This window comes from Larus michahellis, chromosome 14 (assembly GCF_964199755.1).
Source record: "Larus michahellis chromosome 14, bLarMic1.1, whole genome shotgun sequence".
Classification (NCBI taxonomy): Eukaryota; Metazoa; Chordata; class Aves; order Charadriiformes; family Laridae; genus Larus; species Larus michahellis.
The window spans coordinates 13758518-13783185 of NC_133909.1; the positions used below are offsets into that span (position 1 = coordinate 13758518).

Sequence of the window (24668 nt, forward strand, 5' to 3'; positions counted from 1 at the left end):
GGAGAATATGCAGGAGGGATGGGAACAAACTGCCTTTGCGGAAGCAGTGTTGCCCGGGCAAAAAATATGAAAGGCAGGATAGCAGAGACGAAGAGTGCGCGTTTGAAAAGATAGCGATTGAATGGTGGAGACCGGCATCGCTGGCTGATCAGAGTGGTTTCAGTAAGGAATGAGAGGAAGAGGATAAACCAGCAAAGGCCTTGAAAGTGAAGGTAAAAATGTCCTATGGAAGAGAAGGAGAAAAAAATAGTAGAGGGATGCTAAAAGAAAAATGGTGAAAAACGGTCTATGCAGCAGCGTTCTTCATTGACACCAGGGGTCAGCTCGAGCTGTCATGACAATAGGAGAAGACATTGTAATAATGGGGACACCAGATAATAAGAAGGTAGACGAAGATGTTCAGGCAGGAATTGTTCTCTCCTAGAGGTATTATGCAGAAAGTTTGCAAGAACTAGACAGACTGAAGGTCAATGCGAGGTAACAGTTCCCCCAGCTAATGAGCCAGCCCTCATGTCCTTCCTCTAAGCTCTCTGTCTGCTTCTATAGTTGATGCTGTAATTTTCCTGATATTGTGGGATATGTCACACTTCTGGTCCTGCCACAGACTTCCTGGCAGTCTGTCCTTCCAGACAATGAGTGTTGAGTCTGCATTACCCACCATTCTCCAGATTTTTCTGACTGTTCTTCAACGAGAAAATGCACGGCACAGCCAGTTCAAAATGCAGGTGTTCCACAGATCAACAGAAATGTCTTGATTAGGGACATTGAGGTAAACATTAAAGAGAGGCCTGAATGCGGTGCTCCCTTATGTGCCAGCATCCTCTCCCTGAGGCACTCGGTCTGGCATGAAAGCTGGCCTTGGGACTGAACTTGCACCAACAATGTCATCCTTTTCCTGCAAGGAACCATTCATATTCCACTTTCCCTCATGCTGCTGCTTATGGTTCACCTGTCAGTCACTGGGTTTCCATGTGTGCACCCCTTCTTCTCTCCGGAGCACGAAGAGGTGACGGTCAGATGGGTAATGGATGTGCCCGTGTTCCTCTGCAGGAGCAGGTGTTAAGTCATGGGCCCAATCGTGTTGCCAAGATAGTTCTATTAATATTTGTTCAAAGTTCATTTATGCACTGCACAAACATTTTTATCGCCTCTTCTCAATACATCCAATATTGAAGTGAGTGCTCCATTGCACTGAAGAGATAAGGAATAAAAAGTAAGAAGGTAAAATGAGTCATTTTTAGTCTTAAAGAAAAATAATTGCATTCTGTTCTGGACAAGTTGAAGCTGTTCCTACTTCACAAATATTAGTTGCATTTCATGCTTAATGTAGATCTGTATAGACAATTTAGGTGTACGCACTCATTATCAGCAAAATATTCAGCCAGCCAGAAGCCAAGATCCATTTGCAGTGAATTATTTTCCAGGGAAAGTTTGTATTTCCCGTGTTTGGAGATGTTGGAAGTAAATGTACAGTAACTGTATTGCGCTGAAAGAATGTCTCGGTGACATAAAAAATGAACAGTGTCCATATAGTTCTTAAAAATATTATCTTCACTAAGTGGCATATGTTTGGGGTAAACTGCAGTCCTAGTTACCACTGATGTTCCACAGCGCTTTTTCTGAAGTTAGCGAAATAATTATCATTTTAGTCCCAGACCTTAAATCGCTTTAAGCACCCGCCAGTTTACTGGAAGTGGAATATTAAAATACCCAATCCTGTATCAATCTGAGCTATCAGAGGGCTGGCACTAACAGATGTTCCAGGTGTTCTCTCGCAGAGGCATGAAGGTGTCCTAGTTGTCACACACATTAAACTCGCGGTGCACAAAACCAGAGAGCATCTTAAAGCTACTTCCTCCTCTCCCCCTTCTCATTTCCTGCACAGAAAACCCGGAGAATCTCTCTCACAGTTCTGCTGCGACCCAAATACTGTGAAACAGTCCGTTCCTCTGATAAATTCATCAAAACTCTGCCTAAAAAATCCCGTGTTATATTTCTTTATTGGGAATGTTGAATTATGAAGCCTTGGGGGCAAAAGATTCTCTATGAGGGTTTGAATCTGCAGTGAACGGATCTGCAAGGGACAATTTCTGAGATGTCGACATAAAAGCGCAGTATGAGCCACGCACGTTCTCACCCTTTTTTGCCTAGTCCCACTTTTTTGCCTTTTCCCTCAGTGCGGGTGTAGAAGTACACAACTGCGTTCAAAGCAGCAGCCAGCCAGCGTAATGGAGACGTCAGAAAAGACAGCGTGCTCTCCAAGCTCAAGCCAAGCTGTTTCTCTTCTCCCATCAAGCATGAAACAAAGTTTTCAAGACTCCCTTCATCATTATTGTTTCACTTTTTGTTAAGCCAGATGCCACAGATTTCCCTGGCAGCAGCATCCGGCCATTTGTTTTTATTATATATATGCGTATGTATACATGTATTGCCTCAGGTTTTCGTCTTGTTTACAAGCTGGGGAGGGTTCAGACCTGGTCAGGATCTGATGCGAGTTCTCCAAGGGAAGCGCGGTGCTGCAGGAATGCACTTTGCACTTCCAGTACATCAAAAATGTCATTAGCATTTTACCACTTTGTACCACAGCGGAGCAATCCGCGCTCGTTTTCATCCCAGCATGACTCCGTCCCTCCTGGTAAAGGGCATCTCTGGGTAAATGAGAAGGCTCTTAAATTGCCTGGGCCTCCCTCGGCACATTGCCGTGATACTATCAGAAAGCCCAGCAAACACCACATTTATTTACTGCTGTTCTTTGGTTTTTCCCAAATGACGGATAAGGGGATCAATAATCAAGAAGCCACTGGGTGTATTCATCCACACTAAAAACTTCACTGAAAAGTGCGTATGTGTAAAAGCAGGCCGGCATCGATGCTCTTTGGCTGTGTCGGAGGCATCCGTTGATATCACCTAACAAATCGACAGCTTCAATCTAGATAGATGCCATGATCTCTATTAACCTGTGGATGGCATCTGTTAAATTCTTTCTGGGCAGAATTCCAGAGTGTTCCGGATGAACAAGTCTACCTGCTTTGTGATTCAGCTCCTGCGCAGTGTAATCAGAAAGTGGGTCCTGGTCTCTCCTAAACCGAAACCTTCACGAGCCAGCCCGAGCCTTGTCATTGCCTTCATCTGGGGCTTTTTCAATGGGATTTTATCTGTGTTTTTATATGTTATATGAATCCATTTATATACAATTAACAAAATTACAAGACTATGAATTATTCCCAAATCTTTATTAATCAACACAAATAGTTGACTGTAATTTTTCCTCCTATCTTTTTAATCTGATATTCTTAGCAAATTTACTCCGAAAGAGGGAATTCCTCACTTCGCTGACTGACAAGTCTGAAAAAGCTAAAAATGTAGCCTCGGAACTGAAAATTTCACGAAACGTGGGATCCAGAGGGAAGGCCATTGACTTTTACAAGCTGATTTTTGAGACTGTTCTTGAATATTTAAACATAAGTGGATGAGTTTCGGGCTAATGCGATAGGAAAGATTACTTTGTCCTGAGCTAGACATTTTGCTAGAAAAGCCATGCTGCTCTTGAAGTGTCCTGGTGCACCTCTCTCCATGTGGCTGGTGCCTGATGCTCGTGACATCGCATTATTCTGCGTCTGGATCCTGTTAACAGACTCCTATTGTACCACAACGTGTGGTACTTTCATAGTGCGGCCCATTAGAGAGGAGGAAGATATCAATAAACTAATTTCACTTTGTGACAGCCTCCGATCTCCAGCAATAAATCCAGGGCGAAGCCTTTCTAAGAGGAAGCAGGTTTTGAAGGGGCCAGTATCAGTAACTGGAATCGGATTTTCAGAAGGGCTCAAATTCTATTTAGACAACTAAATGAAGGCCATGCTTTTAAAAGCGCTCACTTCAATAAAGTACTTTTTTGGTGTATTGGGTTCTTTGGAAAATGCATCTACCTCTTTTGGTTTCCAGAAGGCCACCCGGCTGCTTTGACAATCTCCACATCGGTGTATATCTCTACAAATTTTGATTCTAGTGTTGCAATCTGCGTCATCATCTAGCCAGGTTTTTCGTGGAGTTTTGGATTTATTTTGTAATTTTATGTGCAAATAACAAAAATAAATATCAGAGGTCAATTCTCCTTTATTCATTACACGTGGAAATTTTTTCATTGCCCAGGGAGACATAAAGACGCTGCCAGCATTTTGGCAACAGCGTGAAATAAATTGCAATTGTTCCAACATTGCCAGAACTGATATCAGTGACATTCTTGTAAATTCAGATCTTGAAAAGAGAAGATGTCCAGATGTTTTGGAGAGAGCAGATCATGAGCACTCTACAAAATGCAAAATATTTATGATACAAGTTGAAAATGCGCAGAAAGCACGTGTATGTGTGCCCGCTACATGTTTTGTTTCATTTTTATTTTTGTATTTCTAGTCAAATTGACTACGATTAGTCCGCTGTCCAAGCTGGCTTAACTGCTGCTGCAAACCTTTTCAAAGCAGCTGCCCAGCTCTTACTCACAGACAGGCCAGAAAACATCTGGAACCAAATCCACTGGCACTTGCCTGTGGCTTGCCCTGGGTTAATTTTTCCTTAGCAGCATTGTGGGTGAAATGTCTGATTTTTAAAATTATGTTTTCTGGAACAAAACTATTTTAAAATGTAATTCATGTTGAAAGAGCATCCGTAGCATTTTATTTACATAGAAATAGCAATTTTGGGCTATTAAGGTCACCGTAACTTGAGAAACCAAATAGTAGCATGAGACTTACTTAGTGCAACCTAAGAGATGTTCCCTTGTTATGATATGTATTAGTCTGCTAATCTTTTCAGTCTTTAATCCACAATACTGGATTAAATGGCCAAAAATAGTCTCTACTGTCGTTAAAGGACAGTTTCTGGGGTTTTTTTGGGAAATGAAAATTCCAGTGGGGCGTTGAATGGATGTGAAATGCGAACAAACAGGATTCTTCCTCATGTTACGTCTCTGCGGCAGAAAGGTTTTCCACGCTTCATTTTTCCGTTAACTGTCACTTGGGGCTTTTGAAATGTCTTTTTGAAATTAGTGTCAGCTTGTTTTGTGCGTCAGTGTTTTCTCTTTTCAGTCCTTCTAAATTAAACAAATATTTTAAAGCTGTGTTTGTCCAGCCAAACTCTTGTCATTTCAATTATTAGTGTTTCCATAAGTGTAAACACTTGTGTAGAGCACAGACGGACGCGGAATAATTGAAAATCCTACCACTGAAAATGGTATTCTGCTTTCTCTACATCAACATCTCATAATATAATGGTGGCACAGAAAAAGAAGTGAAGATTCTGTATATTCCAGCTGATAAGACTTTGTTTCCTTTCACATTTATTCTCTAGAATAAACCTAATGCAACTTTAAAGTACTAATTCCTGTATATGTGATAAATGATATTCAGCTGTCAAAAAAAATGATAAGCCTTTAATGCAAAAGGGTTGGAAAAAATAATTTTCCGAGGGTAACTTCTTGTCAGCCGGTAATGATAGAGTAAATAATTTTTCTTTAATTAAAGAAAACGAAGGCCATAGAAGCGGTGGCAGTGGCTCAGGCAGGGCCCGTTTAACCGTGCAGAGAAAGCTGGCCCCAGCAGTGACCGCAGGTGCACACCTAAGAAGAAGTAAGAAAAGGGCAAGCAGATATGGTACTTCCTCCTAAGCATCTCTCACTTTCTGAGCATTTTCTGGGTAGGGAATTTTCTGAGCCAGCTGGGGTCCGTGTTCAGTAACACGCCACGTTTGTCTCTCCCAGGCTTCCTGGCTCCCCTGAGCCCACGCCAGCATCCTGCAGCATGGCGGGTTCTTGCGCTTGGTTCTTCTGGTCAAGGAATTCCAGGGGTCAATTGTCCATTGCAAAAACCACCTACTTTGTTTCTCACAAACCTGTGTGCCACGTTTCTCGAAAGAAATAACAGAAGCTCTCTTGTTTGGTTGGTACAAGAGAGGTCTGTTCTTTTTTCCACATTGTTTGAGTGCTTTGTTTGTATTTCAAAGTCTGAGTCTTGCTGCCTTTTGTTGTGTGTTCAGTTGAAGACTGAAAATTTGCCTACACCAGAGAATTGTTCTGATGTACTCAAAAGAATGTGAATTACTTTTTGGAAGAGACATTCAAAATTTTCCAGAGTGGTTGCTGGTGGGAAGGACAAAATTTGCAAAACAACAATGATAGCAAATACTCCAGCTGAGGCAGAAATTTTTATTTTTACAATTTAGAAAGAGACAAAACCCCATGAAACATCCCAAAGGACCCCCATCACATTTCGGTGTGTAACAGCACCAAGCTCTGATTCAGCTCTGTAACGAGGAGGTGTTTTAGAGTGCTCCTAATGCGCCCGAGCTGCGAGAAAATAAAACAATAGGTTGTCACTCAGTATTCCGATGAGAACACTGATATAAAAAAATGTGGTTTATACTCGACATTCTGTATGTCGTCAGCCATTTATTTCCAATTCTATGGAGAGCTGCTGTGAGGGTAATTCACAGGCAGCTACAAACGATCTGCACGAGGAACGGTTCCTGCACCACTTTCAAGGAAACGCGAGTTGAAGTGATGGCATCAGTTCCATGTCACAAAGGGAAGCAGGATTTTGCTGATTAGGACTTACCAATGAACTGCGATTTCATCCCTGGTAAATGACTAATTATTATGATATGCCTTTTTTTCCTCAGAATTTTTCAGAAATATTTTTTCTGCGACATTTCCTTTCACACGGGACTTTTTATCTATATTTAATTTTCTTTTTGACTGTGTTTTAATACCTACATTCAGACTTTCTCATTAGTACTAGCACATGTAAACAAGCTGTCTGTCACATGGAATAGCTGAATAACAAAATCTGCCTAATGACCCAGGGTTCCCCAACCTGCGACCACAGTAACTCTGGGGGGAAAAGGGCAGAGAAAAGAATCAGCGTAAACACAGAGACACAGGTAGAGCTGGGCAGGCTGTGAATGCACAGATGCAGAAAGACACGGAAAGATGCAGAAAAGAGTATTGATATATAGAGAGACAAAGTATTTCTACCTCCTCCTCGCCTGGATCTGGAAAAACCATAGGAGTAGTGGGAATTATCTCATCATTAATAGCTACTGCTCAAAACACGACAAACAAACTTATGAATGGGAGCTTCAACAATAAACTCTACAGGTGATTTCAGACAAAGGGAGAAATAACGGATGTGCTGCGCGGAAAAAGAAATTAGGAAAAATCTGGCTTCTGAAATTTTACTCTGAAGTCCCTACAGTAGTGGAAACTGATAACTGCTTTTGACTTAATTATGGCAAGTAATTATTCCACAATAGCTGCTGGTGGAAATGTCTCATAAGCTGACTGTGGAAATTCCTTTGGAAGATGAGACGGGGTGAAGCAAATCATTTTTAGACAGCGGGTTTGCAATGATCAAGTCATCCTTCCTAAAAGGGATTTGGAAAATAGCTACTTGTTCTGATAACTCTCTAGAAAAGGAAGTGGTTGTAATTTGCTTTGAAATGTGAGGAGAAATTGGGTTGTGAACTTCCTTATAGGTCTCAAGCAGGAAGTGATTCCTGTGCGTTGAATATTTCTCACAAGCAGGAAATAATAAAACAGAGAGCCACAACTGCCAAGGGGGTTGGTGAAGGTGTTCTCCTTGGCTGTGTCTTTGAGTTGATCTGATACAGCACAGCTCATGTAAATAGGGACAGAACAATCCAGACACTTTTCCTTTAGGAAAGACACAGTTTTTAAATTGCTTTTTGATCCAAAAACAATGCAGGCAGTAGCGTGCTGATCCAGCAGATGCGTAAAAAGAGAAGGCACTTCACAGGCAGGAGAATGACTCTAGGAAACCCCTTTCAGAATGAACCCAGATGCTTGCACTTGCAGACCTGGGATGGTATTGATGCAAATATAGAAAGGACTTGAGAGGTTGTGCTTGTTACAGCAATAATCAAGTTCTTCAGAGAAAGTCACATAAACAATTCAATGGGAACTTCTACTGGGGATGAACTCTCTAGGATATTATCCAAATATCCAATACAGGAGTAAATTTGTTATCAGAAGACCTCATAAATGGTGCTTTGGAGTCAGGAATTCTGAAGGCGCTTGCCAGGAGATTGGAGAAGCTGGTGCTCTGGTTTAATAACCATGTATATGCCTGAACACAAACAAGGAGAATGCTGACTCCTGGTCCAGATGGCCTCAATCAGAAACAAATTGCAAACACCACCTGAAGCCGAAGAGCAAGTCGCGGGCTGCTGGTGGGGAGGCGTGTGCACGGGAAGAGGTGGCAGAGGTCTTTCCTCCAGCAATTTGCAGAGGAAGGAGGAGTTCCTGTGTCACCCGCAGGACCTGAATGCAGAGTAGGAGAAATGGGTGTCCAAGCAATTAAAAGCCTCCCAGCAAGAGGATGCTGATGTTACGATGATGTGTCCCACAAGCGGCTGGTGAACGGAACATAGTATCCCCTGGTAGTATCGCTGTGAGAGTGTCCTGGTCACTTTGACAAATCGTGACATTTGAAGGTGAATATATATATGCATACACACACAAAAAAGCCTTGTGTGAGTGGTGTGTATCCAAAATAGGGCAGTAAGAGGAGTTACGTGTTATATACAGTAAGGGCAGGTTGCGTTACAATGGTTTACCTACTTGTTTGAGGATCACTATGCACACATAACAGATTTTTTTCTCTTGCCTAGTGTGTATAATCACAATGTACAAACAATTATTAGGTTTGAGATAAAACGTTGCTTTACAGAGACACAATAAAGCCATCCTAATGTGACCATGTGGTGTTACTTGGCTTTTCCCTGGCGCCCAACAAGGCAATGGGCAGGTGCTGGAAAGAGGAGCTGGAGGCACTCGCCGATGTTCCAGCGAGTGAATCTTGACCAGAGCCGCCCTCAGGAAAGAAACTGGAATCCAAAATGATTCAGCAGGTCTGCGAGATTTTAAGGAACAACCAAACGTGCAGATTGCCCCAAACCTGACGTCATGCGAGTTGTGTCTGATTCAGTCACATTCTCCAGTCTCGGTAGCTATGTTTGTAATGCAGCACTAAAGGAAGAGAAATAAATACGTTCCATATTTCTTGATGGAACACTTAATGAGAGTACAAAATGTTTCTTAGTGCTCCTCATGCTTTGGCATAAGTTAATTAAGGCAAGGAAAATGTATTCCCTCTGAAGAGGAATAAGGGATTTGAAACATGTAGAATAGGTAGAAACCAAATTAAAAATCTTTATATTTTATCGAATTTCAGATCAAATTTGAAAGTAGTTGCTTGCAAAATAAAAGTTCACAAAGCAAGGGCATAGTGAAACAGTTTATAGGGCACATGGCTTGATTCTTTAAGTTTAGAAAAAAAGCAGGGCTGGCCCTGTCGTCAGTTATTTGATGAAATGCCACAGAGGTACCAGCTCAGGCAGGCTGCACCCAGAAACCCAGCTTTTAAAATTAAGAATAAGATAGCGTGTAACAAGTTAGTTCTGTTCTGTGGTAAATATCCATGTGCACTTTTCCCATCAGCAAATAAGACTTCACTTGAGTTAATTAGCTTGCTTCCGTTCTCGTGAAATAAACCACATTACACATGCTTACACAGACAGACTTATGAGTATGTAGATATATTGGGGTAGAGGAACTTTTAATAAGCATCTGTTTCCCTGGTGTGAAAATTTGTAGCCGTGGGAATAATATTTACTAAAAAAATTATGACTAGGTCTTGCGGCTTTTTGTTTAGCACATATATTGCGTTTTTCCACGCACACAGTCATGCTTTATATGGTGTTTTTCTGAATATATGGAGATATTGTATAAATTGCAATATGAGAAAATGTATGTATGCCATAGGCGGGTAATGTTTCTATGTCCAGGGACTTGTGAATGCTTTGTGTGTAATGAGAATAAAGGAAGATGAACGGCTCTATTATTTTACAGAATACTTTATTACATTGTCAGTGTGCTGCATAAAAGCAGAGTAAAAGTCTTTTGTATATACGTTGGATGCATCAGTTAGTGAAAAAGACTTCCTGTATGTTTCCTTTGCTTTTTGTTGAGGGTATTTGTATTGTATGGTAAACTAGAAATATAGGACACACTGCAGTGGGGCAAGATGGTGAGGCCGCTCTTGTATTTGTCATACGCCCAGTGGCGTTGTGTGATGTACAGCTGTTCAGCGTGGCCTCAAACTGCAGCTCCGTGAGTGGTGCTGGGTCCCTGGGCTGCAGGAAGGGGAAAGGTTTTGTGAAGGAGAGCGTCGGGGCTGCACCTTTGTTTGCTGTGGCGGTGGAACAACACCTCTCCGGGCCGGCACAGGAAGCGCGCTGTGAAGGCGGCAGAGCGCAGCTGGGTATAGGTTATCCGTGCTCTTTGCGGTGGTGGTGGCTGTGCCTGTGGTGCGGGTGGCAGCTGCACCCAGCAGAGGTCAAAGGCAGGCGGTGCTGCGGGTCACCAGGGCCCGTCGCTGCCACGTCCCTGCCCGGGCCCCGGGGCTGAGGGCAGCAGCACCGCCCGTGGCGGGGCCGATGCGGAGGGAAGGTGTCAGCTGCCATGGCCGACACTGAGGGAACTCTGTGTCTGTGTGTGAGCTGCCCGCGGTGTCTGTCTGTGTGTGTGAAGGGAGGCAGCTGCTGTGTGTGAGGCAGAGGGAGGAGGGAGCCAAGGGGGTGTGTGTGAGAGGAGCTGATGTGCACGAGGGAATCTGGTGTGTGTGCGCGTGTGAGGGAAGCCTGTGTGTGGGTGCGTGTGTGACAGAGAGGAACCAGTGTGGGTGTGAGGAGAACTGGTGTGCGTGTGAGAGAGGAGCCAGTGTGTGTGGGGAGAGCGGGTGTGTGTGTATGTGTGTGTGAGAGAAGCCGGTGTGTGAGGGAAGCCTGCGCAGGGGTGTGTGTAGGAGAGAGGAACCGGTGTGGGTGTGAGGGGAAGGGGTGTGCGGTTTTGAGGGGAGCCGCTGTGCGCGTGTGAGAGGAGCCAGTGTGTGTGGGGAGAGCGGGTGTGTGTGTATGAGTGTGTATGTGTGTGTGAGAGGAGCCAGCGTACGTGGGGAGAGCTGGTGTGTGTGTCTGTATGTGAGGAAAGCCTGCGTGGGTGTGTGTGAGAGAAAGGAACTGGTGCGGGTGTGAGGGGGAGCTGGTGTGTGTGTGTGAGAGGAACCAGTGCATCGGGGGAGAGCGTATGTCTGTGTGTGTGAGGGAAGCCGGTGCGTGTGAGGGGAGCTGGTGTGTGAGGGAAGCCGGGGGGATGTGTGGGGTGTCAGTGAGAGACAGAGGAATCAGTGCGTGGGTTTTGGGGAGCTGGTGTGTGTGTGAGAGAGAGAGAGAGAGGGGAACCTGTGTGTGCGGAGAGAGCCGGGTGTGTGTGTGTGTGAGGGAAGCCGGCGGGCGCCCGTGTGAGGGAGAGCCGGTGGGTGCCCGCCCGTGTGAGGGGCGGCAGCCGCTGACGAGAGGCGGCAGGTGCTGACGCCCCCTCCCGGACTCCCCCCTCCCGCGGGGGGCGGCCCCGCGCCGGGCCTGCCCCGCCCTCCCCGCCCCGCCCGCGGCCGGGGGCTCGCTCACCCCGCGGGCGGAGCAGCCGCGGCGGGGCCCGGGGCCGGGATCCTCCTCCCGCTCCCTACGCGCCGCTCCGACGTCAGGCGCGGGAGCGGGAGGCAGCGCCCAGCCGCCGCCGTTGCCAGAGACTCGGCTGCCGCCGGACGGGGCGGACGTCGGGGCGGCGATTCCCGGCGCGGCCCGGCTGCCGGCAGGGGGGTGGAGAGGAGGGCGCTATGGCCGACGTGTTCCCGGGCTCCGAGCCCGGCGCGGCCCCGGACGCGGCGCGGCGCTTCGCTCGCAAGGGGGCCCTGAGGCAGAAGAACGTGCACGAGGTGAAGGAGCACAAATTCATCGCGCGCTTCTTCAAGCAGCCCACCTTCTGCAGCCACTGCACCGACTTCATCTGGTGAGAGACCCCCCGGCAGCGCCTCTCCCCCCTCGCCTCCGCCCGGGCCCGCTCAGCTGTAGGGGATTCCCCCCCCCGGGACAGCCCCCGCCGCCGTGCCCGGGCCCCGCCGAGCGGCCGTCCCTCCCCTCCCACCCGCCGCTGCCCCCGGCTGCCCCTCGTCCCTTCCCCCAGGGTCGGGCAGGTGAGCCCCGGTGGGGCAGAGCCGTGTCGCCTCGCTGCCCCCGGCTCTGTCGCACCCTCCTCCTGGGGGGGCTCTCTGCGGCCGCCGGTGCTCCGAGGGGCCCCTGCCTGAGTCTGGGCGCACCTCGGTCTCGGGGCTGGGGGAGCCCCGGAACGTAGGGGTGCCCGGGGGGCAGCGCTGGCCAGTGCCGCAGGGACTGTCTGGCACTGAAGAGCCATGCTGGGGGACATCGCTTCCCAGACCATCGAGGCTTGTATTTCCTCACCTCTTGTCCCCCGCCGACGGGGGTTCTGCATGGCTTGGCTGACTTCGCCCGCCGTCCCCTGCGGGGGGGAGCTCCGCCGGCGCTACAGCTGCTGCGGGAGGAACGGAGGGTTTTCTGTTTCAGGCTGTGGGTGTTGCTGTGTGGCACAACTTCTGCAGCCCTGCCTTTAACTTTGCGATCGGTGCCTGCTTTGCTTCCTCCTGCTGCAGAGGGAGGGCAGGGAGATCGGGAGCGCACAGTGCCACTGCTGCTACGTTACGTGTTTAGGAAAGGGAGGGTTTTTTTAAGAGAAGGGCTCTTGCTGGAGAGAGGGGAGGAAGGGAGGAAAACTTCCTACCAACACCCTGATTACTAAGCTGTTAGGAAAAAAATATACCTATGGGTGCCTGCCATGCCCTCTTCTGGGCAGGACTGCGGCTCCTCTGCAGGCCGAGCCGCTCGGCGCTCCCCGTCGCTGCCGGGCTCCGGCCGCCCTGCGCCCTCCGCTCGTCCTCGGCGGGCAAGTGGAGGTGCTGGCTCATTCCCTGTGCCCTGGGCAGGTGAGGCAAGAGGAGTGGGTGTGTGTCCTCGTGTTTTGTACACCCAGCGAGTGCGCAACATAAACAGCTTGGGCTTCCTCTCCTTCACCTGCGGTGTGGCTGAGCGTCAGCCCTGCTCTGCTGCTGAAGTTTGCACTGCAGGTTCCGTTGCTGAAAAGGAGAGATGAGATTTCTTTGAGACAAAGTTGTAAAAGACTCAGGGGGGTCTGCACCCGGCTGGCTCTGTGTCTATGGGCAGGTGTCTTGCTCTTTTCCTGTCTGTTTACGTGTCTGGGCACAGACCTTTGCCTTCCTTCTTGAGTTTTCCTCAGTTTGCAGGCTGAAGAAAAGGCTGTGATTGCTCCAGAAATTACTGAAATATATTTGCAGAGTAAGGAAGGAAAACTGAGATGGGTAGACTGAAGAAGAAATAAGGAGAAATAGGTCAGCTTTTTGAGTGTTGGGGTTTTTTTTTTTAAAAAAAAATAAATTTCACCATTTAAAAAAAAATGCAGTTTGGTATTGTAAAAGCGAGAGACCTTCACAAACTGGTTCAAAGTTAATCTAAAACAGAATGAATTGGGAGGTGTGAAAGAATTCTGCAGGGTTATTGTCAGACTGTGCTTGTGCACAATTAAAAACCAAAGCAGAGTACTGTCATGAGAAAAGGCACCTGATGACAGGATGGATGTGAAAATGAAAGGATTTCCTGTAGCTGACAGGTGGCAAGAGTAGCTGTGCTCTTTTGTCTTTTTCTTGCTAAGGAAGCTCTTAAGCTCATCAAATGAGCATGTGGTAGCTTGAAAACTTTTCATTTCCTCATTTGAAGGTAGGCAACTCTTGAATAAGCATCATACCCTGTAAAAAGCGCTTTGTCTGTTTCCAACATGACATGTGCCAGTTAACGTATGTTTTATGGTATAAAGAATAGTAAATGCTACCTTTCAGTGAACTACACAAATAGATTTGTTTTCTTAGATTATGTTTGACCAGGTAATATTTACTGAAACAGTTTAGTGCTTCCTTATCTTCTTAAACAACTTTCACCTATCTGCTTTGTTTCTCAACTCTTGATATTTTTTTTAAGACCTTTTACTTAAAATACGTTATAACCTATCGGGGAGCGGAGTGGACTGCAGCTGGTTAATGTATGAATTCAGCTCAAACACTGAAGAATGGCTATGCTTTTAGACTACATAAGAGGAATGTTCTTTACAAATAAGTGTTCAAAAGGATGAAAAAAAATCATCTAAAGTCTATTTTGTGTTCATAGTCCTGTCAGCTTTCATGCAATCGCATTTGCACACTTCCAGTACTTGCTTTTTACTTTTGTGAAGACAAGAGATAACAGCAGCAGAATGACAGTATAGGATAGTCAGCTATGCTGTCCAGCAAACAAGCAATTTTGTATTTCTTCTGGTTTTGTTAGTTTAGGCCTACTTATAACAAAACCAGGGAGAGCCTGTAGCACAGGAATTCATGGAAATGCTCGAAGCTGTGTAATGCCAGTTTCCACCTGAAGTAACAGTGTACTGAAGGTTTTGGCTCTTCTCTAAATAAATAAATTTACAAAGTGAGAAAATTGTTGATTTTTTTTTTTTTAAAACACTTCCACATGCTTTATAATTAAACTTTATGTTGTTAACTGCATACAGCCTACTGGCTGGCTTCTGCAGTTCATGGTTTTGGTTCATTTGTCTTTTAGTGTAAGCAGCTCCAGCTTCCCCAGATGAAAAACATTCTGCAAAGAGGGAAAATGCAGAGAAATGTTTATAGGGAGGATACTCAAAACATTTATTTTTGTGGAAAGCAAATGTTGAATGTTTAAATATAAACAAATAAATAAAACCAACTACAGTGCCAGAGGTATAATATATGTTGGGACTCTAGATACCAGGTAGAACGTTTGTGTGTCGCCGTATTCATTGGTGGAGTATTACAGGGACATTTGTATTTTGTTATGCAAATGAAGCAAGGCCAATGGGCCTGTCTTCTCATTTATATTGGAACCAGCAAAACCTTTAACCTGCCTCCTCTCCAAACAACAAACAACTGTGTCTAGCTGAGGCGGGTAACAGCATCGGCATTCAATCCTAAAATTTGGATGAAAAACTAAGTCTGGTTTGTTTTATATGCCTTTGCTAGAACTTGGAATTTTACATTGCTGTAAAGTATATGTGTGACATTAAATGAGTTGAAATATTATGCAGTAATCACAGATGATGATAATTGTAGATCCAAAATAGCTTGTAAAATAATAATAATAAAAATATTGTTGCCAGAAGCTGAAATTACATAGCTGGTGACAGCTATTGTTCTCTGCTCTGAAATGGGTGGGCTGTTCTGTGTTGTATATTTTAAAATCTGTTGCTGTTTTAGCAAAATCTGAAGTAATTTAATATGACGCTATTTTTATGTTGCTACAGATCATTGAGAAGAAATGATAACTAAACATACTAAGACAGTTGTCTTTTTTTTTTTTTTTTTATGCAGGGGATTTGGGAAACAAGGATTTCAGTGCCAAGGTAAGCCACAAATGCTTTGTTGGCTAGTGCACATTGTTGCATCTAACTTTTAAGGCAGCCAAAACTTGCCTGCAGCAAGAAGGAGAGAAGCCTGGAAAAACTAAGCAAGCATCTCTGCCTATATAAATTCTAATGGAAGACCATTATTTAATTAAATAACTATTGGCATTTACATCATATACATTGAACAATCAAGTAATTGTTCTTACTGTAATAACACAAAAAATGTGTGTTTTTTAAAAAAAATCTCATCACAGTAAATGTCATATAATCTGCATGTAGTGCAGCTTCTAACTTTTCATGAAAATAATCTGTGCAATTTAGCTTTTGCAGAGACCATTTTTCACATCAGAAGCTCTTGTCTGTGTGGGCGTTTTGGAAAATGGATTCACTTTTTAGTCATATGGCTTCTTTTCATAACCCAAACTCCCTGTTTTTAATTTTCATACACTGTATGCTTAGGAGGACCTTTGGTTTGAACTACGTTTTAGGACAGGCAGCATTTTTCTGTCTTATGTCATACTCAATTACAAAAAAAATCCACCCCTATAAAATCACCAATTTAATAAATTCTGCTAACCTTGAGAAACTGAAAGCTGCTATAGTGGAAGATAACTATATACGTGAAAGCCAGAGCATGATATGCTGTATTCTTACATATTCTGTATTCTTGCCAAATTCTTACCATTATTTAGCATTTAATCATAAAATAACCACACCCAACTATTGTTATTTTTTCTATGTCATATGTTTACCTAATTAGGAAGAGGCTTTTTGTTGTCTCTTTCTCTTCCCCAACCTTCTTCCCTATCATTTCACCTGCAGATGTACATTGTGTACTCATTAGCTAGCCTTTTGGTTGTTTCTTTCATTACTTTTTTTTAACCGTTATTTGCTAATGCTTTAGAGCATGTTTGACTATCCTGAAAGTTGCTTTTACTTAGTAGTTGGTGAAATTATGGGTTCTGTTGTATTTTTGTGAAAGTTGATACTTCTTGAAATTAAACCTCTGAGAAACAATGTAAAAGAATGATGCCTTTTAAAGGTGTTGCAATAAATATTTTTTTCTGCAAGTAGAAACTTGCAGAGAGACACTTATAGTGACAACACTGCATGCCATATTAAGGTAAGCATGCAGCCGTGGTTTTACTATGAATCTTGTACACAAATTCCTTTATGTCCCAAGATGTTAATACTAAACTCTGTAGATATCCTCCAGTGTTTTGCTACTCATAGCATCCAGAGCAGTGCTATAAATCGATCTGTAGCACTCGGTAGTGGAATGGCACTTCCTGGGTCCCGTTGAGGACAGCTCAGTGATTCCTAGTTAAGGAATTATTCAGATGTTCGTTAGAGATTTCCGTTGGTATACAGAAAATAATTGGGGCTGCATTTAAATTATGCAGTTATCTATCTAAAGCTTTGCAGTTGGTACAGTGTCAACTGTCTCCTGTTTTCCAGCCAGGCAGCTAGTGGCTCACATTGGCCGTGCGCCACTGGTCCGAGCCACAGATCCAATTTGGTATGGCAGTTCATTTCCAGTATTTTGGATTCTGTGGCCAGAGTTCCTTCTACCATTGTAGTTAGCTAGGAATTGTTTTGTCTGATGAGGACTAATCTTTATAAAGCTAGCTACAAATCTGACTCCAGTCTCATCTTCCCTCCAAATGTCGTGCATGAATATAACTAAGAGTAAATGTGGCAGAAGAGCTTGATTATTTTTTGAATTTTTTTTAAATGCTTCAGAAATGATACTTTTCAGGAATCTAAATGTGTTCAAACCTGACTCTTGTATGCATCAGAGCAAGATTCTGCAGTCTTTCTTTGATGGACAGACAGTGTTGGATTCAGTGTTCTTGTCTGTAGTAGCATACAGTCAAAATCTCTAAGAAATATTCAGATTTTAGGTAGTTTGTAGGAAATTATTGTTGGCACACTAATTAAGTAGTGGTTTTTTTTGCATTCATTCATTAAATTTGATTGTCATCAAAGTCAAAGAGTTCATACTCTTGGGATAATAGTCTTGAAAAATAAAACTCCATGATAAAGTTAAGCAGCTGAATCACATTTTTTCAGTTCAGCTTTCTGAAGATGACATCGAAAAAGTCACCAGCTAAAGCTGGAAAGAAAAAGTAGTGATCAAAACTAGTGAAAACATGAAGAATTTTTTTTTAAAAAAAACCAAACAAACAAAAAACAAAAAAAAACCCTAAAAAAAACCAAAACCACAACAACAAATGTGTGAAACTAGAAGGTAGGTTGCAAAAACCCCCTAGTTTCTTTAATTAAGTGACTATCTTTACAGAAAAGAATGACAAATGAAGAATAAAATGGAAATTTCAGTATGACATGAAGGAAAGGAAAGAATATTACAGTGGCAGCTCCTAGTGTAACTATAGTTCGTGGTCTGTCAGAGTTTCCATTATAAGAAACTTTTTTAGCTCTGTTTTCGAGAGTGTTGTAAAATCTCCTGCTAGACAGAAAATTGATGTCGGGCAGGTTTCAGAGTTGGGTGGTTTTATTATTTCCAAAGTTGTTTTAAATTCCTCTGGCCTTTGTTACCAGATGGAAGAGGAAAAGTCCATAATAGTAATGCATAACACTCAAGTGATGCTTCTACTCTCAGAAACTGCAGTTGTTCTATGAATATTTGTGTTAGTAATTCTTTAATTAAACAAAAGTCCTAACTCAGTGTTTATGCAGTACTAAACATTGCAGCTAACACAGTATGCTTTTATAGATTTTTAAAACTTCCTTTAAAAAGGGTCACAATAAATGCAGTTCTTTTATTTTTAAGAGATGCCCTCGAAAGAAAGGATTTTTATTTTATCCTTAAATTTAAATTTTATTTAAATTAAAACTTAATGCTATACTGTAATGATCTTTTTTCGGACCACTAATACCTTTTTTCATCGGGTTTGCTTTGAGCCTTGGAACATGTTTTCAATTGTATGTAATCATTTTTGTTTTCTGATTTCCATGCTTGTATTTCTGCTGCAGTGTTCAGCTTCAGCATTACGTAAAAACATTTAAATGAGTTCTTCGGAATTGAAGAGAAATATTTTCATTTATTTCATTGAAAAGCTTTGCTAAATTCTTTTTTCTCCTTATTTTTATGGGATCCCTATGAATTTGCAAAAGACAATAAATTCAATTTTGGTGTGGCTTTTAAAGCCCTTAATGTGGCAGAGGTTCAGGGTGCAATTCCATTATTACCGCACAAATGCTTAGCAAGAGACAGTCCATGTCATAAGTAGTTTGTCTTTCTTAATGCATGTATTCTAATGTGGCTAGTTGCTGTATATACTGGCAAACAGATACTCAGAAAAGCTCCTTAGGTTTACAACTATGAGTTGTGATTTGTTATTTCATGGAGAGGCTGCAGAATTCTGTTGCATTATTGGAAATAAGTTTTTCAAAGAGTGGGTTCGGGGTCAAGAAGCATCAGTGGAAGAAATCGGGACCCATCTTTGATCACGTGTGAATTTGAAAATGAACTTGAAAGAGTTCAGCTGGATTTACTTTCTCCTAAGGAACATGTTTTTTACTACCTCCTCTTACTAGAAAGTACTTTGCTGTTTGAGATTTGTGTTTTATTGGTGATTTATATGAACATGAACTATTCTAAAATACTGTGCTTTTGAAACAGGAGTTCTTATTATACTGTTCTGTTTTTGCTGTTCTCTGTTGATTGTCTTTGTGGTAGTGAAAACATGATGGTAAGATTATTTAAGTGAGTTCTGGCTTTGTTTTGTGTTCTTACGTTGTCAAGCAAGACAGCAAGCTGTCTGTAATACTGAAAGCTTTTCTCTGACGTGCACCTGGAAATACTGCAAGAGGAATGTGAAAAATGGAATAATCTAAACCCTTTTTCAGTCTACCACAGTATGAGAGTTCCTCTTTTAAGAAAGCAGACTTTAAATTAAGCAAGCCTTTAAGCTGTATTTTGGCTTCCTCATTCTTTTGATATTCACTGTTGTACTCTTTAGTGTAACTTATATCTATTTCTTTCTGTCTGATTTGTAAGAAAAGTTTTTTCTGGTGAACAGAGCACAACAAATAGTGGTTCATTAAGATGTGAAGAATGTATGTTGAAGAACCTGTATTAACGTACGTTTAGAGGTTAAGTTCAGCACTGAAGGCTCAGCAAGTTCCTCGAGGTGAAAATATTTTTAGTTACAGTAATACGAATGCACTCAACTCGTGTTCCTGATTAAGGGCTTGTGGTCAGTTCTCTCCAATGGTCAAAATTTGTAGTTACTCACTGCAAGTTTTCCTGCTTTTACGTGATTTCTGCAGGGTCTACTGAAGTGCGATATTCTGCTACAGTCCAGCTTTGAAATACATTTGGCTTAAGGATAATAACTAGCTAGGGAAGAGTTTCATGTTTTTTTTTTTTCTAATTTACATAAATAAAAATTAGAGAAATCAATTAAAGCAGATTGTTGTGTTTAGCTAATCTGTGCAAGTATTGCTCCTTCCATTTTTTTTTCTTATCTTCCCTCAATTTATTTTCAGACTATTTTTTCCGAATGTTGAATCTTACCTTAAGTTGATGTAAGTGTGTGTCATGCTAGCTACACTTCCTAGCAGTGCTGGTGCTGGGCTAGTTAGACATCTATAGTAACTGCTTCACTAAAAATGGAAATGGTTGGATTTTATTCTTTTGTACTGTCCTTGCAAATATCATAACATTGGCACGTTAAACCAGCCCTTCATTTCCTCTGCGTTGTTTATCTTTTATCCGCTAGTTCTTGACCTCTATTCTGCAATGAAAAGACAAGAACCTACTGATGCTGCCTCCTTTTTAAATCATCTGTTTTCATTTAAAAAGGGGTATTATGGTCTGTGTAGAGAGGTGGTTGAGAAACTGATTTTTAATGCTATAGCTGTGACCTAAAGATTTGAACCAGGGAAACCTCTGAATGCCTGTGACCTGGTTGACATGTACAGTTTCTGTTAATCCTCAGCTCTGTTATGTTTACAGAGGAAGCAGCACAACTAATTCTTTCTTGTGTATGGATCAAGGCTTAGTTCTTGGTTTTCCATCCTGATAGTTGTGTTTCTCATACCAGCAGTTTCTTGTTCATTTTACTATCTTTATTTTCCTTTGTAACAAGAAAAAAAAATATAAAGGAAAATGTATTACTGTCTGTGTTGCTTCTCATAGAAAATATTTACTGTGTTCCTTCCTTGGAAATGTTATTGCCAAAGGGTGGATAAGATACAAAGTAAGTTCCCCTCTCTATGCCAGAACTGTTTCTCTGGTATCATTATCATTTTTTGTGGTACGACCAGATATTACAGGCCACAGTTTGAACAAAACGTGTGTTTTTCTTTGCGCTTTTTATATTACTTATTAGTCATGTGATACAGTTTACATTAACTGATGTTTCTATAAGCCTCAGATTGAGAAATAAATTCCGTGGAAGTCGCTAAGAGTCTGTGACTGTTCATACTTTCTATGTAGCTTAACAGTCAGCATGAAATATTCTGAAATGGGAATTTATAATAGATATACTTAAAATATCTGACTCATTAATGTATTTTCAGGCATATAAGTTGGAGGTATCTGTTAAAAAATGGACCACAGACACGTACCCTCACCAAAAAAAAGAACAAGAGACAAGAAACCACCTGGGAGCATAAATGGTGGCTGCACAGAGACAATTTCCATGATTCCTCTGGCCAGCTTTGTCCTTCCCGTTGGCCGTTTGCCCTCACCCTGATCTGCGGGCTGTGTATCTGTGGACTGCTTCTCAAAGGGACTGTAATTTTAGTGATCTGCAGATAATCTGACATGCAGATTATAAGCATGCAGATAAGATGCTTGTTGTGTATTTGTTTTGTCATCTTTTATTTATTTATTCTTCCCCTCCTTCGGCTGTCCCTTTCCATCCCTTTGCAACATATGTCCCATATTATGAGGAAATACGTTGCTGTTAATTGCCTGATACCAGGATAAGTCGAGATTCTGATTCCATCTCCGCAGTTGAACTCTGAGCGATTTTTGCAAAATTGCCCATGTTCCAAGTTTTTACTGAGAACAGTGTTGACGTGCAGACGGAAGTCCTGAGTCCTAATGAGTGCAAATACATCAGTGTTTGTTCAGATCAGGAAGGCCCTTTGGAAATGCGTGTCCCAGTCATCCCTGCTTTTAGAGGGCTTTGGTCTGCATGGCTGGGTGGACTTGGAGCATGCAAAGTGGATTTCCTTTGGGTGATACCCAACAGAGTGCTGAGTTACAGCAGCACATTTAATGTCCTCCAGGAGCTAAAGGGTGTTTGGTTCCCGGGTCACACTGCAGCTCATCCAATGTTAAACCCCTGGAACGAGGACTGTACAGGTGCCTAGTTCTTAGCACTGTTTCTCTCTACAAATCTGTTCCAGTTGGAGCATTGCTTGATAACATAGACATACCGGTTATGCTTTCAGCAATTGTTTCCTGTGCGGGGAAGGGGATGTGTTGTCTCCGAGCATCATTGCTCTATAGAAAGGACAATAGGGGATCTTTGTTCAGAAGGGTGAAGATCCATGTATCCATGTTTCTGAGGAATCTGTTGCTACAACTGTGTATCACAAAAAAAAAATATCTGTATGTCAAATAGATGCACAATACACAACTCACTAAATATACAATTCACTCTACATAGAACGTGACAGTAAAATAGAGAAATATGACATTGTACTTCTATTTTTCTAGAAAATTTCCGTGGTGGTACTGTGCTCATCAACACTGGAACATAATTAAATCTTGCCTTGCAGCGAAAGTTTTTTTTTCTTGTATTCCATTTCAAGGGCAAAACCATGTTCACCGTTGCCACACTTCTAACATGTTAGGTTCTGTTTTGTTTACTTGAATCAGTTAGATATCCCAGCAGCGTGTTCCAGATAAAAGAAACTGACTGTTCCAGTGCCCTGGATGTAATTCTGTGAAGCTCTTCAGCTTCTAATTAAACACGTGGGAGTGATAGCTCGTTCTGAGTTGACAGATAAACTAGTTTGAGTCCTGGGCAAGATAAAGTTTGGCATATTCTTTATTTTCCCCTCTGCTTTTGTGTAACACTGCACATCAGCTGCTGATATGCATCCACATATGGTGTTAATTTCATACAAGATTTTTGTGGATGTAAGTGACTTATGCCATGAGTGGAATTTAATGAAATGTTGGAAAGTTGCAGAAAGATGAAGAAAACAGATTTTACTGTTGGGATGCAATGATGATTACTTCTTTCATGCTTGTTTTTGTGGGTTGTTTCTCTTTAGGGTGAAAGGTAAAAATAAGTTATTTGATAAATACTTCAGGCTCAGTTTCTCAGTTTTCACATCTGCAGTAAAAAGCATGAAGGTCTAAGAGTGAGGGACTCCCTTGTGTATAATTAATAACAGGAACTACCCTTTAAGTGTTCTTAAATTCTTGTAGATGCTGAACATTATAATTCTAACTGATTTCAGCAGTGCTTGTTGAAGACACGTAGAGGCTGGAAGTGCTTGGGAGTTGATTATCAGCTGTTAATTTTTCAGTTGCAGCTCTTTATGAATACTGCCTTCCATAAATGTGATTCATAGCAGTTACCTTGTAAGTCAGGCAACCGAACACGTGTGTACTTATCTTTCTGTGGATTTCATTGTCATTTACTCTGATCTCTTAATTGTAATTTGATTTACATTAAAGTTTTTTTTGGTTCCTTTCTGCAATTATATGACTTAGACTATAAGGTACTGCAGACACGTGTGCCTTTTTTTTTTTTTTTTCAGAATATCTTCTAGTGACTTCGTGTAGATTTTGAAATCACATTCCTGTCTATTAATTAAAATCTTTTCATTAAATGAGCTTTATTAGAAGTCTGGAATATGTCCCTATAAATGTAGAAGCTTACTGTAATTTTTGTCTGTCTCTTATTGTTTACAAAATGTCTTTTTAAAATTTTTTTTTTAGTCTGATACAGAAGCACCTTTTTTTTAACTCAAAATGCAGGTTTGTCTAGTAACACCAAAAATATGGTCGTTATCACTATCTTAATTTGCTGGTTTTTAGTTTTTAAAATGAAGCTGCAAAATTCTAGTTAATACTTGTCTTTATATGATAGCCGGTCAAGATGTAGAAAAACATTTGCTTTTCATTTGCAATCATGTAAATAGATTTTGACACTATGAAAAGTGTCTATGAAGGGAGCATGATCAGCACAAATAGCTCGTATGGCACGTTCAAGGCTTTATTTACCTTGTGTAATAATTGTCAAGTTGCTTTCTTTTTTCTTTTTGCTAAGAAAATAGCCCATATTCACAAAACAATTATATTTTTTTTAACTAGAGTTGCAGCCATTGCCGCTTTTTTTTTTAGCTTCAATCAAAATAATTCTATAAAGCTATTAATATTGCGTATGTTGCAAGCATTTGCATATAGGTAAATGAAGTTTGTAATTGCATTTCTAATTTTTATTCTGGAGCAAAACTTTATGAAGATTGTGTTTCTGGAAATTGGATACTTTTTTCCCCCCCTCCATATGATCCTTAAAATGATAGCATAATGAATATTGGTACCAATTTAATTAACCATTTTCGAATTGTAAATGTTTCAGAATCAGATGTTTAGAATTTGGGGTTCTGTATGCTTGGGTTTCAAAACCACTAATAAAGTACACGAGTGTGTCTCTTTAGTATGTGTTAAAAAAGGATAAGTAATGACTCAAAGTGGATCAGATCCTATCCTTCCTTATTTTATTATTAAATGTGTAAAAGAGCATGCTACAAGGTCCAGACTGAAGATAGACATTCGTATTTCAACGAGTGTTGAAATGTAACTCTCTTTCCAAAACACAGATATTTCGCTCTTCATTTTCATTTAAAATTAATAGCATTTTTAACTTCTGTGGAATGTGTGCTGAATGTGTTATTTTAGTTCCTCAGTAAACAAAACATTATTCATGTACGAGAAGGAGTTGGAAGAATAGTTTATCTTCTTCTTTCAACTTCTAGTCTGTGTTGGGATTTTATTTTGGTTTTTTTTTTTTAACTCACCAGAACATCAGTCAGAATCCACTTCACAGTATTCTTGTCCTCAAGAAATTGGTTATTAATATTAGAAAAAGGTGAATCTTTCTGTTCTGGCAAAGAGTGCAGAAATAAGCCTTATCTTATGGAAAGCTATAGTGGATGTTAGTGTTTTAGTGGGTTGATTTAAAAAGTTTTTCCTGAGATGTTATTGTTAGTAATCATGATCTGCATTCTTATCACTTTTCTCTGCAGATAAGCT

The 24668-nt window shown here is 41.7% G+C and overlaps 1 protein-coding gene across 2 annotated transcripts in view; it reads left to right on the forward strand.

Annotated features, from left to right (window-relative positions):
• Positions 1 to 11524: 11524 nt before the first annotated feature.
• Positions 11525 to 24668, forward strand: part of PRKCA (protein kinase C alpha) — a 152083-nt gene continuing 138939 nt past the window's right edge. Inside the window, exons 1-2 of one of the 2 annotated variants that reach the window (XM_074608109.1) lie at positions 11525 to 11920; positions 15381 to 15412. In XM_074608109.1, the coding sequence (XP_074464210.1) occupies positions 11748 to 11920; positions 15381 to 15412 (205 nt within the window). In that variant the 5' untranslated portion in view covers positions 11525 to 11747. The remainder of the gene's footprint in view (positions 11921 to 15380; positions 15413 to 24668) is intronic. The other variant, XM_074608108.1, reaches the window with a different exon arrangement.